Genomic DNA, 14,790 nt, shown 5'->3' with positions numbered 1-14,790 from the left:
TCTGCCCCGTGATTTCCGCTCCTACCTCTGCCCCCGCTTACCAAATTGCAAGTTGCATTCTCCACGGGATGGGAACGGGTCCCAACTGCCCAGGGAAATCTCAGACGGGGCGTTAGTTCCCTGGTAATTTTAACGTTTGCAACCAAGGGAAGAATTTACATCCCTAGCGGGTCTATGTCTGTATCGCCGTCTTTCATCAGCTTAGAAACGACCACATGAATTGTTTCAGGCAGTGCCCAGTACCGCTGGAATTCTGCGCCACGCACGTGATTTCGAGTTGATTTCAAGAGGTGTATGTATCGAGCTGACGCACACTCGCGCACGACACGCTCATCTCTTCTTCACAAGAAGGCAGGCAATGATCCACCGTCTTGCAGCAGGCCGTGTTCCACCCCGCTTCCTTTGCTGGGCCGACGGAGCAGGATCCACCCCGCACGCAGATACGGCCCATACTCTCCTGGCGTGGCGTTGCCGCTTGCGGCTGCGGGGCGAGCGACCCTTTATTTAGTCCCACCTCGGCAAGCCAGGAAAGTTTGGACCGGTTTATAAGCTCCGCCGTTGCAGAGGCCTCGTCCCTTCGGGGACATCCGATAAAATTGGAACGATACAGAGAAGATTAGCATGGCCCCTGCGCAAGGATGACACGCACAAATCGAGAAATGGTCCAAATTTTTTTGAGGTTTTGCGCGCCGGCCCTTTTCGCTTCTCACATACGCCCCTCGGATATTTTGATTTGGCCCTTCGCGTTTGGTTTTCTCTCGCAGTTTCGTCCTTACAGCTTCGTCCGCATCGCGTGCAAGTCCTCGTCTTTGCATACAGATCCTCAAATTAGCGTTTTTCACACCATAGATTCCGCAGACTTGCCTCGTTCCAGTCACGCCCTGGAATTACAACAGGCAAGAGCTTTTTGCTGCTCGCGTTTTTGTCGTGCTGATCTGATTTAATTTGACTACTACTGTAATTTTTTTAATCATTTCACTCAGTCGTAACAGAAAGCAAGGTACTGCGAAATTCAATTTGAAATCTCGTTTTCCCATTTTCACAGCAACACTCGAATCATCTGGAGCAGAAATCCAAACACTTAAGTCATATGGCTTCAGAAATTCCATGGAACTTCCAGTTTCAAGCAAATTTCCATCAAAAAAGCATAATAGTCAGCCTGATACATTCAGAATAGCAGGAGACCAACTCACCCACATGATAAATTGTTACCAGCATTACAACTCTCCCAGCGAAAATATCGGGAGCAACCATAAATGACGTCAGAATACTCATGAGGTCCTGTTAAAAAGTTATGGGCAGGACCCTACCTATTTTCCATTAAAAGGCAGAGTAAAACTCGGAGAACTTACAAGCAAGTTTTACATATATGGGAACAAGCAAGCTCAGGAACAAGAACCCAACAAAGCCTCAGCTTGTAACTGAAAACTATTACAGTGGTATCTGCATTTGCATCAGCATGGGTAACTGTTCCAGAACACCAATTCCCTGGGTGCAATTATCTTGAACTACTCCTAGTAGATCCTACCCGGAATCCTTGATGGATATGTCAAGCTGCAAGGTATGACCCCAAAATCAGCTTGTAGCAAAGGTCGTGTTCATGCCACCTGCCACCACCACCAGGCTTGCACCTTCACTCCTTCAGCAATTCCCTCCTCAAGGGGCATCGACTGTTAAAAGGTATTGCCCGTCAACGCCATGCCGTGCTGAAGCACCTCAGCCTCCATGCCTCATAGGGCACAGCATGTGTGTGGCAGCGTCCCCGTTTTCAGAATTTCAGGTGCACTAATATCTGCTGGAAAACACATATACCAGTGGGAACTCATACAGCCATGCAGGTCCTCCTTTGTATGCCACATGGAGGTGAGACGGTGCTTTGTGACCCAGAAGGCCTGGCCCCTGCGCATATGACAGGACATGCACTATGCAGGGTCATACCTGAGAAAACATAGGCCCTGTATAAATTATCAAATTAGGCTCTAAGTGCTAAAAGAGTCAAATACTCAAGTTTTCTCTATTCACTCGTCAATATTACATTTTTCCTGAATTATTGGACTTGATAAAAAGAGCACCAGCAATAGAGGTCAAACCCACCATCCTTGACAACTCAACATGTCGCTGCACTTGCTTGTGCGTGTTACAAGCAGAAGCAACTCATGGTTTGGGTTTCTTTTTTCTCTGTTTTACACATTTATTTGCCATGAGCAAAGTTAATAGCTTTCCAACTGTGACTCCAAATAATAAACAGTTCGAATCCATGTATTCTTCAAAACGACATCCACTTAGACATGTTTGAGTGAAACCTCTTCGAAATTGCTTTTTAAGTGATTTAATTTCTGAACCCTCCTAGTCTAGCCCAAGAATTATTTCTTTGTAACAAACATGTGAACTTCTAAATACATGTTCTACAGCACTTATTGTTACAATTGGAGTTAGATTTTCATAAGATATCTTCTCCAAGTTTAATAGGCCCATTGGAAACAAACAATGAACACAATAGTTAGAATTGACAAGACCACTCCCAATATATCAATGGGAGCGGAGGGTACCAGTTCATTATTGCCAATTCATTTCTGTAGGGGAATCATAAATTAGCTACGAATAGGACAATCTTGGAGAGTCAATTTTTTTTTGAAGGAATCTTGGAGAGTCAATTTCACATAGAACATTTTGTCACTGTGTGTTAAAGTTGAGAAGAGAAGCAAAGGAATGGAGATTCCTAGGAAGCTAAACAGATCAAGAGGAGACGTGGTGATTCAATGGAGTGTAATTGCTACTACCTCTGGCCTTAAAAAATTGACGCACAATCCTGCCTAACTACATGCATGCGTATACCTCCCTCCAGGTCGATTAAATCCGACCGGAGGGAGTACTTGACAAGGCCTTGTACAGGTGCCTCACATACAGCCCGGGGACATTGCTTTGCACAATGAGCATCAGGATGGATGGTGTTACGACTATTACACATGTTGATGAATGGCAAAAGCTTATTAGATGATGTGTAGAACAAAATTATGGCAATGCACATTAGACATGCTTAGTAGGTAGTGAGTAGTAACAAGGATACAGGGGAGAAGATTGGTCACGATTCTCCTTAAATAGAGTGAATTGCATGATTAAAAGAAAAAAAAAGATTGGTGGAAAGAGTTGCTTCAGTTATTAGTGCACTGTGTGCCTAAATTCATTACCTTCACCAGATTGATGATCAGTATTGCATGCATAGTTGCTGGCTTTCTGCATTCTTCCAATGTGGCAATGGGGTCAGTGATCATGATAAACATATCTTAATAAGGACACTATGTTGTGGTTGGTCATCACATCTATGAAACTGTAATTATCAAAGAGCAGATACCTAGTGAATGGGATATAGGTACAGTTCAACATGTCACTGATCAGGAGGATTCCTATTTAAGAGCAGACCTTAAGATATCTACAAAACTGTGTTTCCAGATTCTCAAAACCAAGGTATACTAGTATCTTTCTACAGTTTTACTTGATCATTACTTTCTACAAGAATACATTCTAGGCCATTGGCATGCTGTAGTTTGAAGGTCAGAAATTCCTAATTTCTAACAGAAGATAAACATAGGATATTTTCACTAAACATAGATACAATACTCGTAAACGTCGTGAAATCTTCTTCCAATTTTTCACCTTGTTACTGTTGGCATTACTTATGTTCTTGACTAACGCTCATATGGCATTAGCCTATGGACCTGAATGATTGATGTCAAGTTGCTGTTTCACAGAAATATGAAAACAATGAAAAATAAAACTTTGGGGAAGGGGCAAAAAAAACTATGACAATGCACAAAACATGTTTAAAAAGTAGTGAGTAGTAACAAGGAATACATGGAACAATTGGTGATGATTCTCTTTAAATTTAATGAGTAAGAAAAAACGTTTGGTGGAAATAATTGGTTCAGTTATTAGTAGACTGCATGACTAATTTGCCGATATCGTACTCATTTTCCTGGAAAACAATAACAGAACGAACATTTGTTACCTTCAACAGTTTGATGATCAATATTGCATGCACAGTTACCGGCTTTCTGCATTCTTCCATTGTGGCAACATGACCAGTAATCATGATAAACGTATCTGCATAAGGACATGGTGTTGTGGTCGTTCATTGTATCACGCCCACATCCATGAAACTGCAACTATAAAAGAGCAGATACCAAGTGAATGGGGTATCCGTACAGTTCAACATTCACTGCTAAGATTCCTATTTAAAAGAGCAGAGCTCAAGATATCTATAAAACTGTGTTTCCAGATTCTCAAAACCAAGGTTTACTGGAGTAGTATCTTTTCTACAGTACAGTTTTACTTTTACTTGATCATTCTGCAAGAATACATTCTAGGCAATTGGCACACTGTAGTTTGAAGCTCTAAAATATTTCATGACAGGAGATACACATAATTTTTTTTTTGCACAAAACACATAGCATATTTTGACTAAACATAGAGTACTTGTTACATGTCATGAAATTTTCTTCCCTAATTTTCACCTTGTTACATATGGCATTATATAGGTTATTTGACTAACAATCTTAATTAAGAGGCATCTGAAAGGAACAATGCATCGGGATTACATTATGCACCTGAGTGATTGTTGTGAAGTTATTGATTAATAAACACTTAGTGCTGGTATAAAACAAGAACATCCTGCCTCACTCAAATATGACTAAAATGGAAGTAATATACTTATATTTTGGTACATGTAGAACTTGCATCAAACAGTACAGAGTAGCTTAAAAGAGAAGTGCAGGTTTCTTCTCAACAAAGGTAGAGCATACCGAACATTTGATCTTCTCCCTAGAAAATTAATTGTTTCATGCTTCAAGTCCACAACTCATGGAAAACAGAAGTGACGGGAGAGAGGCAACACCACTGTTTTCAGGCAAGTATTAACTTTTCTCCAATAGGAAATGCTATTGGTTTATGGATAGTACTATTCCTCAATGAAAAGTGTTTGCTTGGCTGGCGGCGGCTGATTGCTGTTGGTCATCTGAGCGTCGCCTACGACACAGACTGAGAGAAGACACATGTACCATCTGTGATCAAGCCACTGAATCCATTTCTCATCTTCTGACACAATGCTCCTTTGCTCAAGAAGTGTGGCATGATGTTTTTGCTCACTTTGGGATTCAGCCCTGCATGCCGCCACCTGGAGGACTTTACTGCTTTGGTTTGAGTCTGCTCATTCCAGTGCACCACCTGCCATCCAAAAGGGACTCAAATCCATCACCATCCTGACAATGTGGAGACTTTGGAAGCTGCGCAATGACTACATTTTCAATGGAGCCACACCTATCAACCTTGAGCTTGTCCACTCCATTCTTGATAAGGCTAGGCTGTGGATGTTAGCCGGCGCCAAGGCACTACGTTGTCTGCCCCTCCATGCTCGGCCTCCAGATGCTTCGCTCTGTAGGCTAGCAGGTGCTGGCCTTGTATAGTTTCAGTTTTCCTTTTTCTTCTTGTTTGAGTTTGCTTTGTACCCTTTCCATCATCTTGACAGTTTACTTCTAATATACGAAAAACCTAATAGGTGGCATCATTAATAGCCAAACCACTAGCACCTGCTGCTTTTCTCACGCCTCTTCTATCCATAGTCTCCCTCACTTTGTCACTGTATTTCCATTGACCACCAGCAGCATACAGGTTAGAAAGCAAAACATACCCACCCTCTTCAGCGGGTTCAAGACGAAGGAGTTCTTCCGAAGCAATCTCTGCAACTTCGGTATTCTGACAAGCTGAACTTGCACTTAAAATGGAACCCCATATAGACCGACTTGGCTTCATTGGCATAGTCCTAGCCAGTCCTAGTGCATCAGACAGCCTACCTGATCGTGCAAGGAGATCAACCATACAGCCAAAGTGTTCTATTCCTGGTTCAACGTTGAAGCTTTGTTTCATAGTATCAAAAATCTTACACCCTTCATCTAGCAGACCAGCATGACTACATGCACTGAGAACAGCGACCAATGTCACGCCATTAGGTGCTACACCCTCCTTTTGCATATCCCAAAACAGGTCCAATGCTTTGGTTCCATGGCCGTGGAATGCAAGGCCCGATATCATCGCTGTCCACAAGGTAACATCTTTATCCAAGGCCTTCTCAAACACAGCATAGGCTAAATTAACATTTCCACATTTGCAATACATGTCTACGAGAGCAGAAGCCAGGAAAGCATCTTGAGTACCATGTTCTTTAACCACCCAACCATGGACACTCTTTCCTGGATTCAATTCCCCTTTGCCTATAGCTGCAGAGATCAAAGTAAGAGCAGTAACCTTATCAGGTCTTACACAACTGGCGATCATGGCATTAAATAGCTCCACCACCGCAGCGAATTCTCTGCATCGAGCGTACCCAGCTAGAAGAACGTTCCATGATATTAGATCCCTGCAAGGTGCATCAAAGAAAAATTTACTAGCAAGGTCCAACATGCCGGCATCAACGAACCCTGAGATCATGGTGTTCCACGAAATGACATCCTTCTCCCAAGCTTCAGCAAAGACTCTGATGGCAGTGTTCATCTCGCCACATTTGGCGTACATGTCTAGAAGTGCATTGCTCAAAATCAATCCCCTATCTGCTACACCCATCCTCCGCAGGACCGCGCCATGAACGGACCTCCCAAGAAGCGTGTTCTTCAGACGTCCGCAGCAGGAGAGGAGAGCAACAGCAGCGTACTGGTCAACGCCAACCCCCCTCGACGCCATACCACGGAAAAGCTGCAGCGCCTTCACGCTGAACCCTCCCTTGGCGTACCCTGACAGCATGATGTTGCAGGACACCGTGTCCAGCACGGGCGCACACCGGAACATCGCCTCGGCCGTCCCCGCGTCGCCGGCGTCCAGGTACATCTTGATGAGCGAGTTCCGCAGGTACACGCGCGAGTGCAAGCCGTTGAGGATGACGTGCGCGTGTACCTGCTTCCCGACCGACGGGCACTCCACGGACCTGAGCAGCGCCAGGAACGTCCGCTCGTCGGGGGTCGCCGGCGACGCGAGGATGGACTTGTAGAGAGCGACCGAGCGGCTCTGCGAGGGGCAGAGCGCCGCGAGCGCCAGGTTGTAGATGTAGAGGTTGGGGCGAGGCGTGAAGTGGTCGAAGAGGAGCAGGCCCTCGCGCGTGTGCTCCGGGAAGGCGACGGTGGCGAAGTGGAGGAGCCGGCTCATGGGGAAGGTCTCGAAGGCGAGTCCGAGGCGGAGCATGTGGGCGAGGATCGCCTTGAACGGCCGCGCCCCGCCCCGGCACCGCTCCAGGAGGACCAGCGCCGGGTGGTCCAGACGCAGCGAGACGGTTGGGTCCCAGGGGCGCGCCGCGGTGGCGGCGGCGGTAGCCATCGCGGAGGTCGCGGAGTGGGCACGTGTGTTGCAGGGTTGGAGGGAGGAGGGGGTTCTCGCCGCCGGCGCCGCGCGCGTCCGAGCAAGTGCGGCTCCGCCGCGGAGCCGGCGGCGGTCGGCTCCACCGAGTGGGGAGCGCTCGGTGGCAAACGGCGTCCACGCCTTGACCGCTAGCCCACACAAGTTTAGTCCATCACAGAAGGAAGTGGCAATTCGAAAAAAAGGAATTGAGGCCCATCTAGTGAACAATGTAATTGTTTGTGGAGTAGCTATTTTGTGTACTATAGAATTTTCCAGTATATTTGGTAACAATCTATATTACTTACTGACAACTATAAGACCATGCACTCTTGAAATATCTCTCAACTTTAGAGGCCCTTTTCATGATATTTAATGGTACCAAAATAGACATAAATACATGCATACAATGCAAGTCATCTTTTTTTTTACGGGATACAATGCAAGTCATCTAAATGGCAAACCGTTAACATAATGATGACATATAATTATGTACCTGTATCTCAAAACTAAAATAGTTCATTTTAACCAAAATAATTAAGATGCAATATCTCGAAATGGAAAAATAATTTTCATCTTTCTTACAATATATGTTTTAACTTTGTATCAAGTGTTAAAGTTTGAAATTATGTATAATAAATACTTGTACTATTTATGATTGTATGTAAACAGAGTGATTATAGAGAAGTAAAAGATTTTAGTATAAAATGAAACCTACCAAAATTTTAATTGATGTAAGCGCTTTACATGTACTAGCATGGATGGGCGCGGCGGCACGCCGCACCAACTATGTAATACGATGGTTCTAATAGTTCTAAAACTATACTTGAATTGATAGAAGTGATGAATATTTGCTTATTTAAACAATTAATGGTCTTTAAGATGGTTGGTAGGCAAATCTGATACAAGATACACTCAAATTATGTGCATCAAAGATCGATCTTGAGGATCAAGTAAATACGCAGGCATTAGCGGAACACATAAGGTTATTTCTCGTTGATATCTAAGTAGGGTGGTCTTGGATCTTGTCGCATCAATTGTACCTGAAGGTGGTCACTTTTAGCGTTGAATCTATGTCAAAGACCAAAGAATCATCTTCTGCGATGCAATGCAAGCTTTGCAAATTTGATTCTACATCCTCATGTGATATACCTTCTAGCGTGAAATCTTATGTATTTATGGTGGTCCTCTGGTTATACATAACACTAGACCATAAAAAGCGCGCGTTGCTGCGCCCGTCCATATTTGAAGAAATGGTACATTCTCGAGAATAAACTTTTTGTCCATCGGTTATGTTATTTAATTAATTATAATTAATCCATGGGTTTAAAGAGACCTTACTTGTTAATTTTCTTGGCTGGCCATTTCTAAATGGGTTTAACTATTGTGTTGATGAAGAGTTAACCACTCCATTGTCGGCATTCAGCGGAAAGTGATTTTAGACGAAATTCTTAACTTTGATAGAAAGAAAGTTAAATGGCATGACAATGATCTATTCAGGGAGCACACATAATCAAGATATGTAAAGAGCCAACTTCACAAAACTTTCATACAAAAGCAAGCTAATATGAACATTGAAGAACTATTGGCTCTATCTGTTTCATTGTGTTGCTCAAGACTACTAATTTGCAAGCAGGTCAAAATGCTGGGGAACTACATCCACCCCATCATTGTACAATGACGATAAGGTGTATGTAAGGAAACCTTATACTGCCAGGGATACAAGCATGAGTCACTACAAGAGAAATGCACAAAGATGTTATATGGCACCAATTCATAACATGGCTGCGCTAGGACTGATATGTTAGATGGCACCAAATCATCCTTTTTTGTAATTAAAAGTATATTGTTACTTCTAATGAAGATCAGTAAAAAATTATTGGTGTCATTTGACATCAACGTCTACATGCTATCTTTGCCGCTGGTTTGTGACTACATTGTTTGTAGGCTTAGGCATGCATAAGTGCATGATACATGACAATATAAGTTTCTTATGTAGGGTAAAAGTACATTATTGGCCACACAAATAGATGAAGGGGCATGCTAGGTTCTCCCTTTCTTAGCAAATCCAAGACCTTCATGAGCCAATGTCTACTGACGTATTCACAAGCAGTTTCTTTTTGCTAGATGATTTCTTTCAGTCTACTGCTGTCCTATAGTTAGGATGTCAATTGTTAGCGGAACACATCTACAAAAATTTATCCGGAATAACGACACACAAAAGGTGGTAAGAATTGACCTTTTTGTAACATTCTACTTTCCTTTTGACACAGCGTACAACCTTCCATGGAATGTTCAACCAGGGGCATTGGTGTGGCAGGATTCTAGCATCGCGAGAGGAGAGCACCATTAATATAGGAGAGCAAGAACATCACGGTAGAATCATACAGTATAATCTACTTACCATAGGCAGAGGCGGACACACCTCTAGAAGATAGGGAGCGCATGCAATGTCATTTCTTCAGTTCCAACGGAGTTGGAGTACTGGCCATCTTCAGGTTCAGTCTGTTTTGGAAGTAAAGACATGTTAGGATAACAACAATGAGCTTATAAATAAAATGATCATAGAATAGATCAATTTACTCCGTATCCATTAGTTGCAGGTACTTCTTCATAGTTTTAGGAAAGCCAGGTAGCCTGAAATTGCACAGACAATCCCAAGTACATCTGAATATGGTGATGTAACATATAATTGTTGGCATTAGAGTTAGTCAATTCATGAAGCATTGCAAGTGGGGAAATAAGATGTCCCAAATAAAGTGTGCATGGCTGACCTATAAATGAATTTGTCTTGCCAAGAAGCCCAGGCATTTGGTGAAATCCAGTCAGAAAATATGTGTATCCTGCAAATCTGTCGGTACTTCATGCTGGACCTGAATCTTTATCCAAGGTGTGCTATTCATCAGAAACCTTGCATCGACAAACCTAAACATGTTATTTGCTTATTGCACAAAGAAACTTTGAAACAAGGCATAACCTCCCTTCCTGAAGCTGGGGTCTGAACTTGTCTGCATGACCTGGTCCTAGGTTAATCTGCGGCACGGGAAAAGGAAAGGCAGCAAGCAAATTCATTATTCATCAGAGATAAGAAATCGAACAAGTTGTACAAAGTAACAGTACACCAAAAAATTAAAGGAAACAGGAGATTAGCTAACATATGAGTTAACTAAGCTACAGTTGCATATACGAATTCACCTATCTAGCAGCCATGTTGTCGCAGATGAAGGTCATAGTACACTCTCTCCGAGCAGTTCCCGAATAGAATTCCCAAACGAATGAGCATGACAACCCCTGAAACGAACCAGTGTAAGTCAATTGGCTGGTAATAAAGAATTCCATGACATTACAGAAAGAGAATGTCGGGCAAACAGGAAAGCAATCCAAAATTGCTGACGAACAATGGGAGATCGAAACGAAGACGGAAGGGGTAGAGAAATATGATTGCTCGCCGCACATATATACAAAGAGCGAAAGCAAACGGACAATAACATCAAGGTTAATCACCATAATTAGGGGAGGGATTATGCTGCCGACGGCCGTTTCACTTCGCACACCATAATTGCGACGCCGCCGCCATATTCAAGCCAGTACGCAAGGGGAGGCGTCGCCCAGACGCTTGGCTAGGTCCACGCGCGTGTAGAGGAAGCCCAAGCCCGCTTGGAGGAAGCCCAGTCCCGCATGTAGGAAGCCCACGGCACTGACTCCATGCCACCGGCACCACCCGGGTGCCAGCGCTGGAGAAGAAGGATGGGAGTCGGTAGGATTCGAAATCCATGCCAAATCGAGAAAAATCAGCATCCAGCATCGGTTTCTTGGCGGGCTCCAATCGCGGGTGGAGCAAGGAGCGTATGGCAGGCGGTGGGAAAGAGTGGCGGGAGTGGCAATGGGCGTCGCACGCGGAGTAAGAATGGCGACGCAGGATTCGCGGGAGGAGGAGAATAGCCGGCGCACGCGAACGAGAACGAATAAACATTTTTTTGTCGTACGACAGGTATGAGATTATATCTGTTTGAAGCCCACACATAGGCCCGTTTAACCGTTTGGAACCCAAGTAGTGTGGTGCGGCCTAATACAATTTCGGGAGTAGCAGCCCTAGAACGAGAATGGGCCTGTGAAACGAGAAAAAGCCTTTTTAACGGGATCAAATGTTGTGGTTCTGGAACGCTATGCCTGCTCAGGATCGGTAAAAGCATTTTGGATCATTAGATCCTCTGATCGAACGGCTGAGAACATCAGATCGCTGTGAGAAGGTCCTGCTGGTTTCATTATACTTAACTAATAATACTACCTATCAACAGGCTGATTCTTCACTACCACCGCTTGGACACCGGGGTACTGAGGCGGTGCGAGATGGAGCGCCTCCACGCCATCCGCGGCTTTGGCGCCCCTCCGTATGCAGGCCAGGACAGAGGACCTGACTTAGACACTGTCACCGAAGAGGACAAAACCATGCTCGCTAACCCGCCGCCAAGTCTCATTGTAACTTGGTGCCACCATCTATCATCCATTTAAGATCCAACGTTTCAAACTATCTCTTATTTCGAACCTAAAAACAAAAACTATTCAGAAATTTTTGAAAAAATTCCAGTAAAATGTATATGTCTTGTTCTAAAATCTATTAATATTTCATCCCATTCGGACGACTAGCTTGTGATTAAATAACTTTTTACGTATTCAAGCGCTAGTTTAAACTAAATATATATTTGCTCACAAACCTTTGATCAAATCGAATGAAACTTCACCAAAATATAAATCGAAATATACATGATTTACTAAAAAAAATTAAATTTTTCTGAGTAATTATATTTATTTAGTTCTGAGTCGATCGCATAAGTTAGATCTGAGATTGATGGTGGATGATGGTGTAACATCCCAAATTTTAAAACAAAGAGAAAATAAATTTCCATTTTTCCAAAAATGAGAACCAACAAAAACTTTTATTAAATCAATGACTATGCATAGTGCTCATACTTAATCCTTGTGTTATTGCCATGATGCTTGTTTTAAGTGTTCACCAATGATATTAAACCCTAAACCTTGCTCTTTGGAAGTCAACAAGAAACAAATAAAAAGCAAATAAAATAAAGGAGGAAGACATATGTGGCACATAGCCATAATTGCAATTCTTGTATTATGCCACCTTTACCTTGCCAAATGGTTTGAACTCATTATGAAACCTAACCTAACACCCCATGAACTCAACGTAGTGATTTTGGTCAAAGCAAAAGAAATGAAAATAAAATATAAAATTCACATATGAGGCTATGGCCACTTTTATAAATCCTGAACCTAGGCCATATTAACTTGTGCCCATGGTTGGGAAATGTTACTAAACCATTATAAACCACTTTGGAATCAAAGAAACCCAAATCAAAATAAAGGAAAATTCAAAATCATGCCACATATGATAATGTTCAAAATTGACATTTATATCATCTTACCCACTTTGAGCCCTTGTATTAAGAGATTCTTAAACCAAAGCCTCTTAACTATTTGCACCTCATCCAAGACCTCATCAAGATGAACACTTTTGATGTTGACCACTTTGACCAACTCCTTTTCTATTGCTTAATATAAGAGTGCAAAGTGGCAATGTTGAATCATATTCTAGATTCCCCCACATTTTGGAATTTTCACAAAACCTTTCCAAAATTCAAACCAAGGCCACCAATAGTTTCCAAACATTATTTAAATTACTCCCATGTAAAATTTTGGCCAAATTCAACCCACATAAGACCTTTGCTTGTCTTATATGTGGATCACATAGAGTAAGATTAGGGTACAACCACTATTCCAACAACTAAGTACCTCTCACCCTCTCTCTCGTTGGCTCATCAATAGTGCATTGTACCTCTTAATGACCTCACCTAATGTTGCATGGTCACCATCACACCAAACCATGCCAAGGACCTTGCCTATGTCACATACACTTTGACAATAATCAAATGTGCACACCCTAGCCTTCTCTAGCCTTGCTCACCATGTCCAGCACCCCGGCCTCACCTCACTCGCACATGCCCTGCACTTAAAGACCCAAGGAGATGCACAAGAAATCCCAAACCTGACCATGCCGGCCACCCGCTCTGGTCTCTATCACCTTGTCAAATAGATAGCCCTGACCTTGCTGATCACGCTTGTACTGGCCCTGGTCAAAGAGGAGCTCGGCATTGGCCGGAGACCGACGTGCCCAGACGCGCCCACGACGCCCAGGACACGCCAGCGCGCGCACGAAGATGCCCTGGATGCGTCATCACATCTCCTCGCCCCGTCGTCTCACACCCTCTTTCACGCTCTCCTTTCACCCACCTGCTCCCCTCGACGTCAGCTAGCTCCTGGACATCGCCATGGGACCGCGCGAGCCCTGTAGACGACGAGCTCTTCCACGACATCTGCCACGGGCACGCCAGTGCTGATGACCGCCTGCATGCCTCCGTCCACCCCCGTCCTCGCCATGACGCGCAAGAGGACCGCCAGGCCACACTGAACAGTTCCCTGCCCTCACCCACGCCTCGGAGCCCCTGTAGCCTCGACGACGCCACCGACCCGCCGGTGACCTCCGCAGCACCTCGCGTCCCTATAAAAGGAGGACGCTCTCGCCTCCATTCTCCACACCATTCGCCTCCCCTCCGTCTCCTGAGCCTCCCTGACTACTCCCCCTCCTCGATTAAGCTTCTTCTCGCCGGAATTTAGCCGGAGTCCGCCGGAGCTAGTAGCAGAAGCCGCCGTCGATTTCGTCCACCTCCGCCGCTCCCACGACCACTGTTCGCCTCGCCGTCGTCGACAACGTCGAACCGCGTCAACACCAAGCCTCGCCGACCGCCGGTGAGCTCACCGGACCCCAACCCTCGCCGCCAGTAGCCCTGGTTCTCGTCGGAGACGACGACGAGCCACGACCGCTCGATCTCCCTCTAATGCTACGGCCACCGTTTCTCCTTACCTCTTCGGGTTTAAAGGGCCACTAACGCATGGGCCCCACCTTGTCAGGTGGCCTGCTCGCGCTGGACGCGTAGCTGGGCCGGCCCAATCCCTTTCCCGCGCGAGCCCACGTTTTTGAATTTGGTCTGTTTAGTTTAATTCAAATTCCCTGCAGATACTGTTTTCCAAATTAAAATTAGAGAAATCTACTGCACCAAATTTGAAAATTTTTATATATTTGGAAAGCTCATGAAATGCTCTATCCAACCCCACTGGTCTCAACCCTAAATTCATTGTAGAATTAATGCGATAAAAATAACAAGGCAGGGCCTTTTCAAACTTCAAACATTTATTAAAAATCAACCATAAATCATTTTGAGTTGATTCCAACTCTAAAAATTCACATTTCATATTATCTATCTGATTATGTAAAAATATGATATAGTTACTTGATACGTCTCCAACGTATCTATAATTTCTGATGTTTCATGCTAGTTTTAT

The 14,790-nt window shown here is 44.1% G+C and overlaps 1 protein-coding gene and 1 non-coding gene across 2 annotated transcripts; one reads left to right on the top strand and one right to left on the bottom strand.

Moving 5' to 3' along the window:
- The first annotated feature begins 571 nt into the window (after positions 1-571).
- On the top strand, positions 572-674 carry LOC124704797. The gene has a single exon (XR_007003681.1). It is a non-coding gene; the product is annotated as a U6 spliceosomal RNA (small nuclear RNA).
- Positions 675-1,527: 853 nt separating this feature from the next.
- LOC124697444 (pentatricopeptide repeat-containing protein At3g04750, mitochondrial-like) lies at positions 1,528-7,356 on the bottom strand. The gene is made up of 3 exons (XM_047230032.1): positions 4,800-7,356; positions 3,189-4,163; positions 1,528-1,938 (listed from the first exon to the last, which is right to left on the bottom strand). Exon 1 carries the CDS (start codon positions 7,354-7,356, stop codon positions 5,545-5,547), a length of 1,812 nt encoding a protein of 603 aa, XP_047085988.1. The 3' UTR covers positions 1,528-1,938; positions 3,189-4,163; positions 4,800-5,544.
- Between the last annotated feature and the right edge of the window lie 7,434 nt (positions 7,357-14,790).

This window comes from Lolium rigidum, chromosome 3 (assembly GCF_022539505.1).
Source record: "Lolium rigidum isolate FL_2022 chromosome 3, APGP_CSIRO_Lrig_0.1, whole genome shotgun sequence".
Lineage (NCBI taxonomy): Eukaryota > Viridiplantae > Streptophyta > Magnoliopsida > Poales > Poaceae > Lolium > Lolium rigidum.
This window is presented reverse-complemented; position numbering and strand designations above follow the sequence as displayed.

Coding starts and splice junctions, on each gene's coding strand:
- LOC124697444 (XM_047230032.1), bottom strand. CDS start 7,356: ATGGCTACCGCCGCCGCCACCGCGGCGCGCCCCTGGGACCCAACCGTC.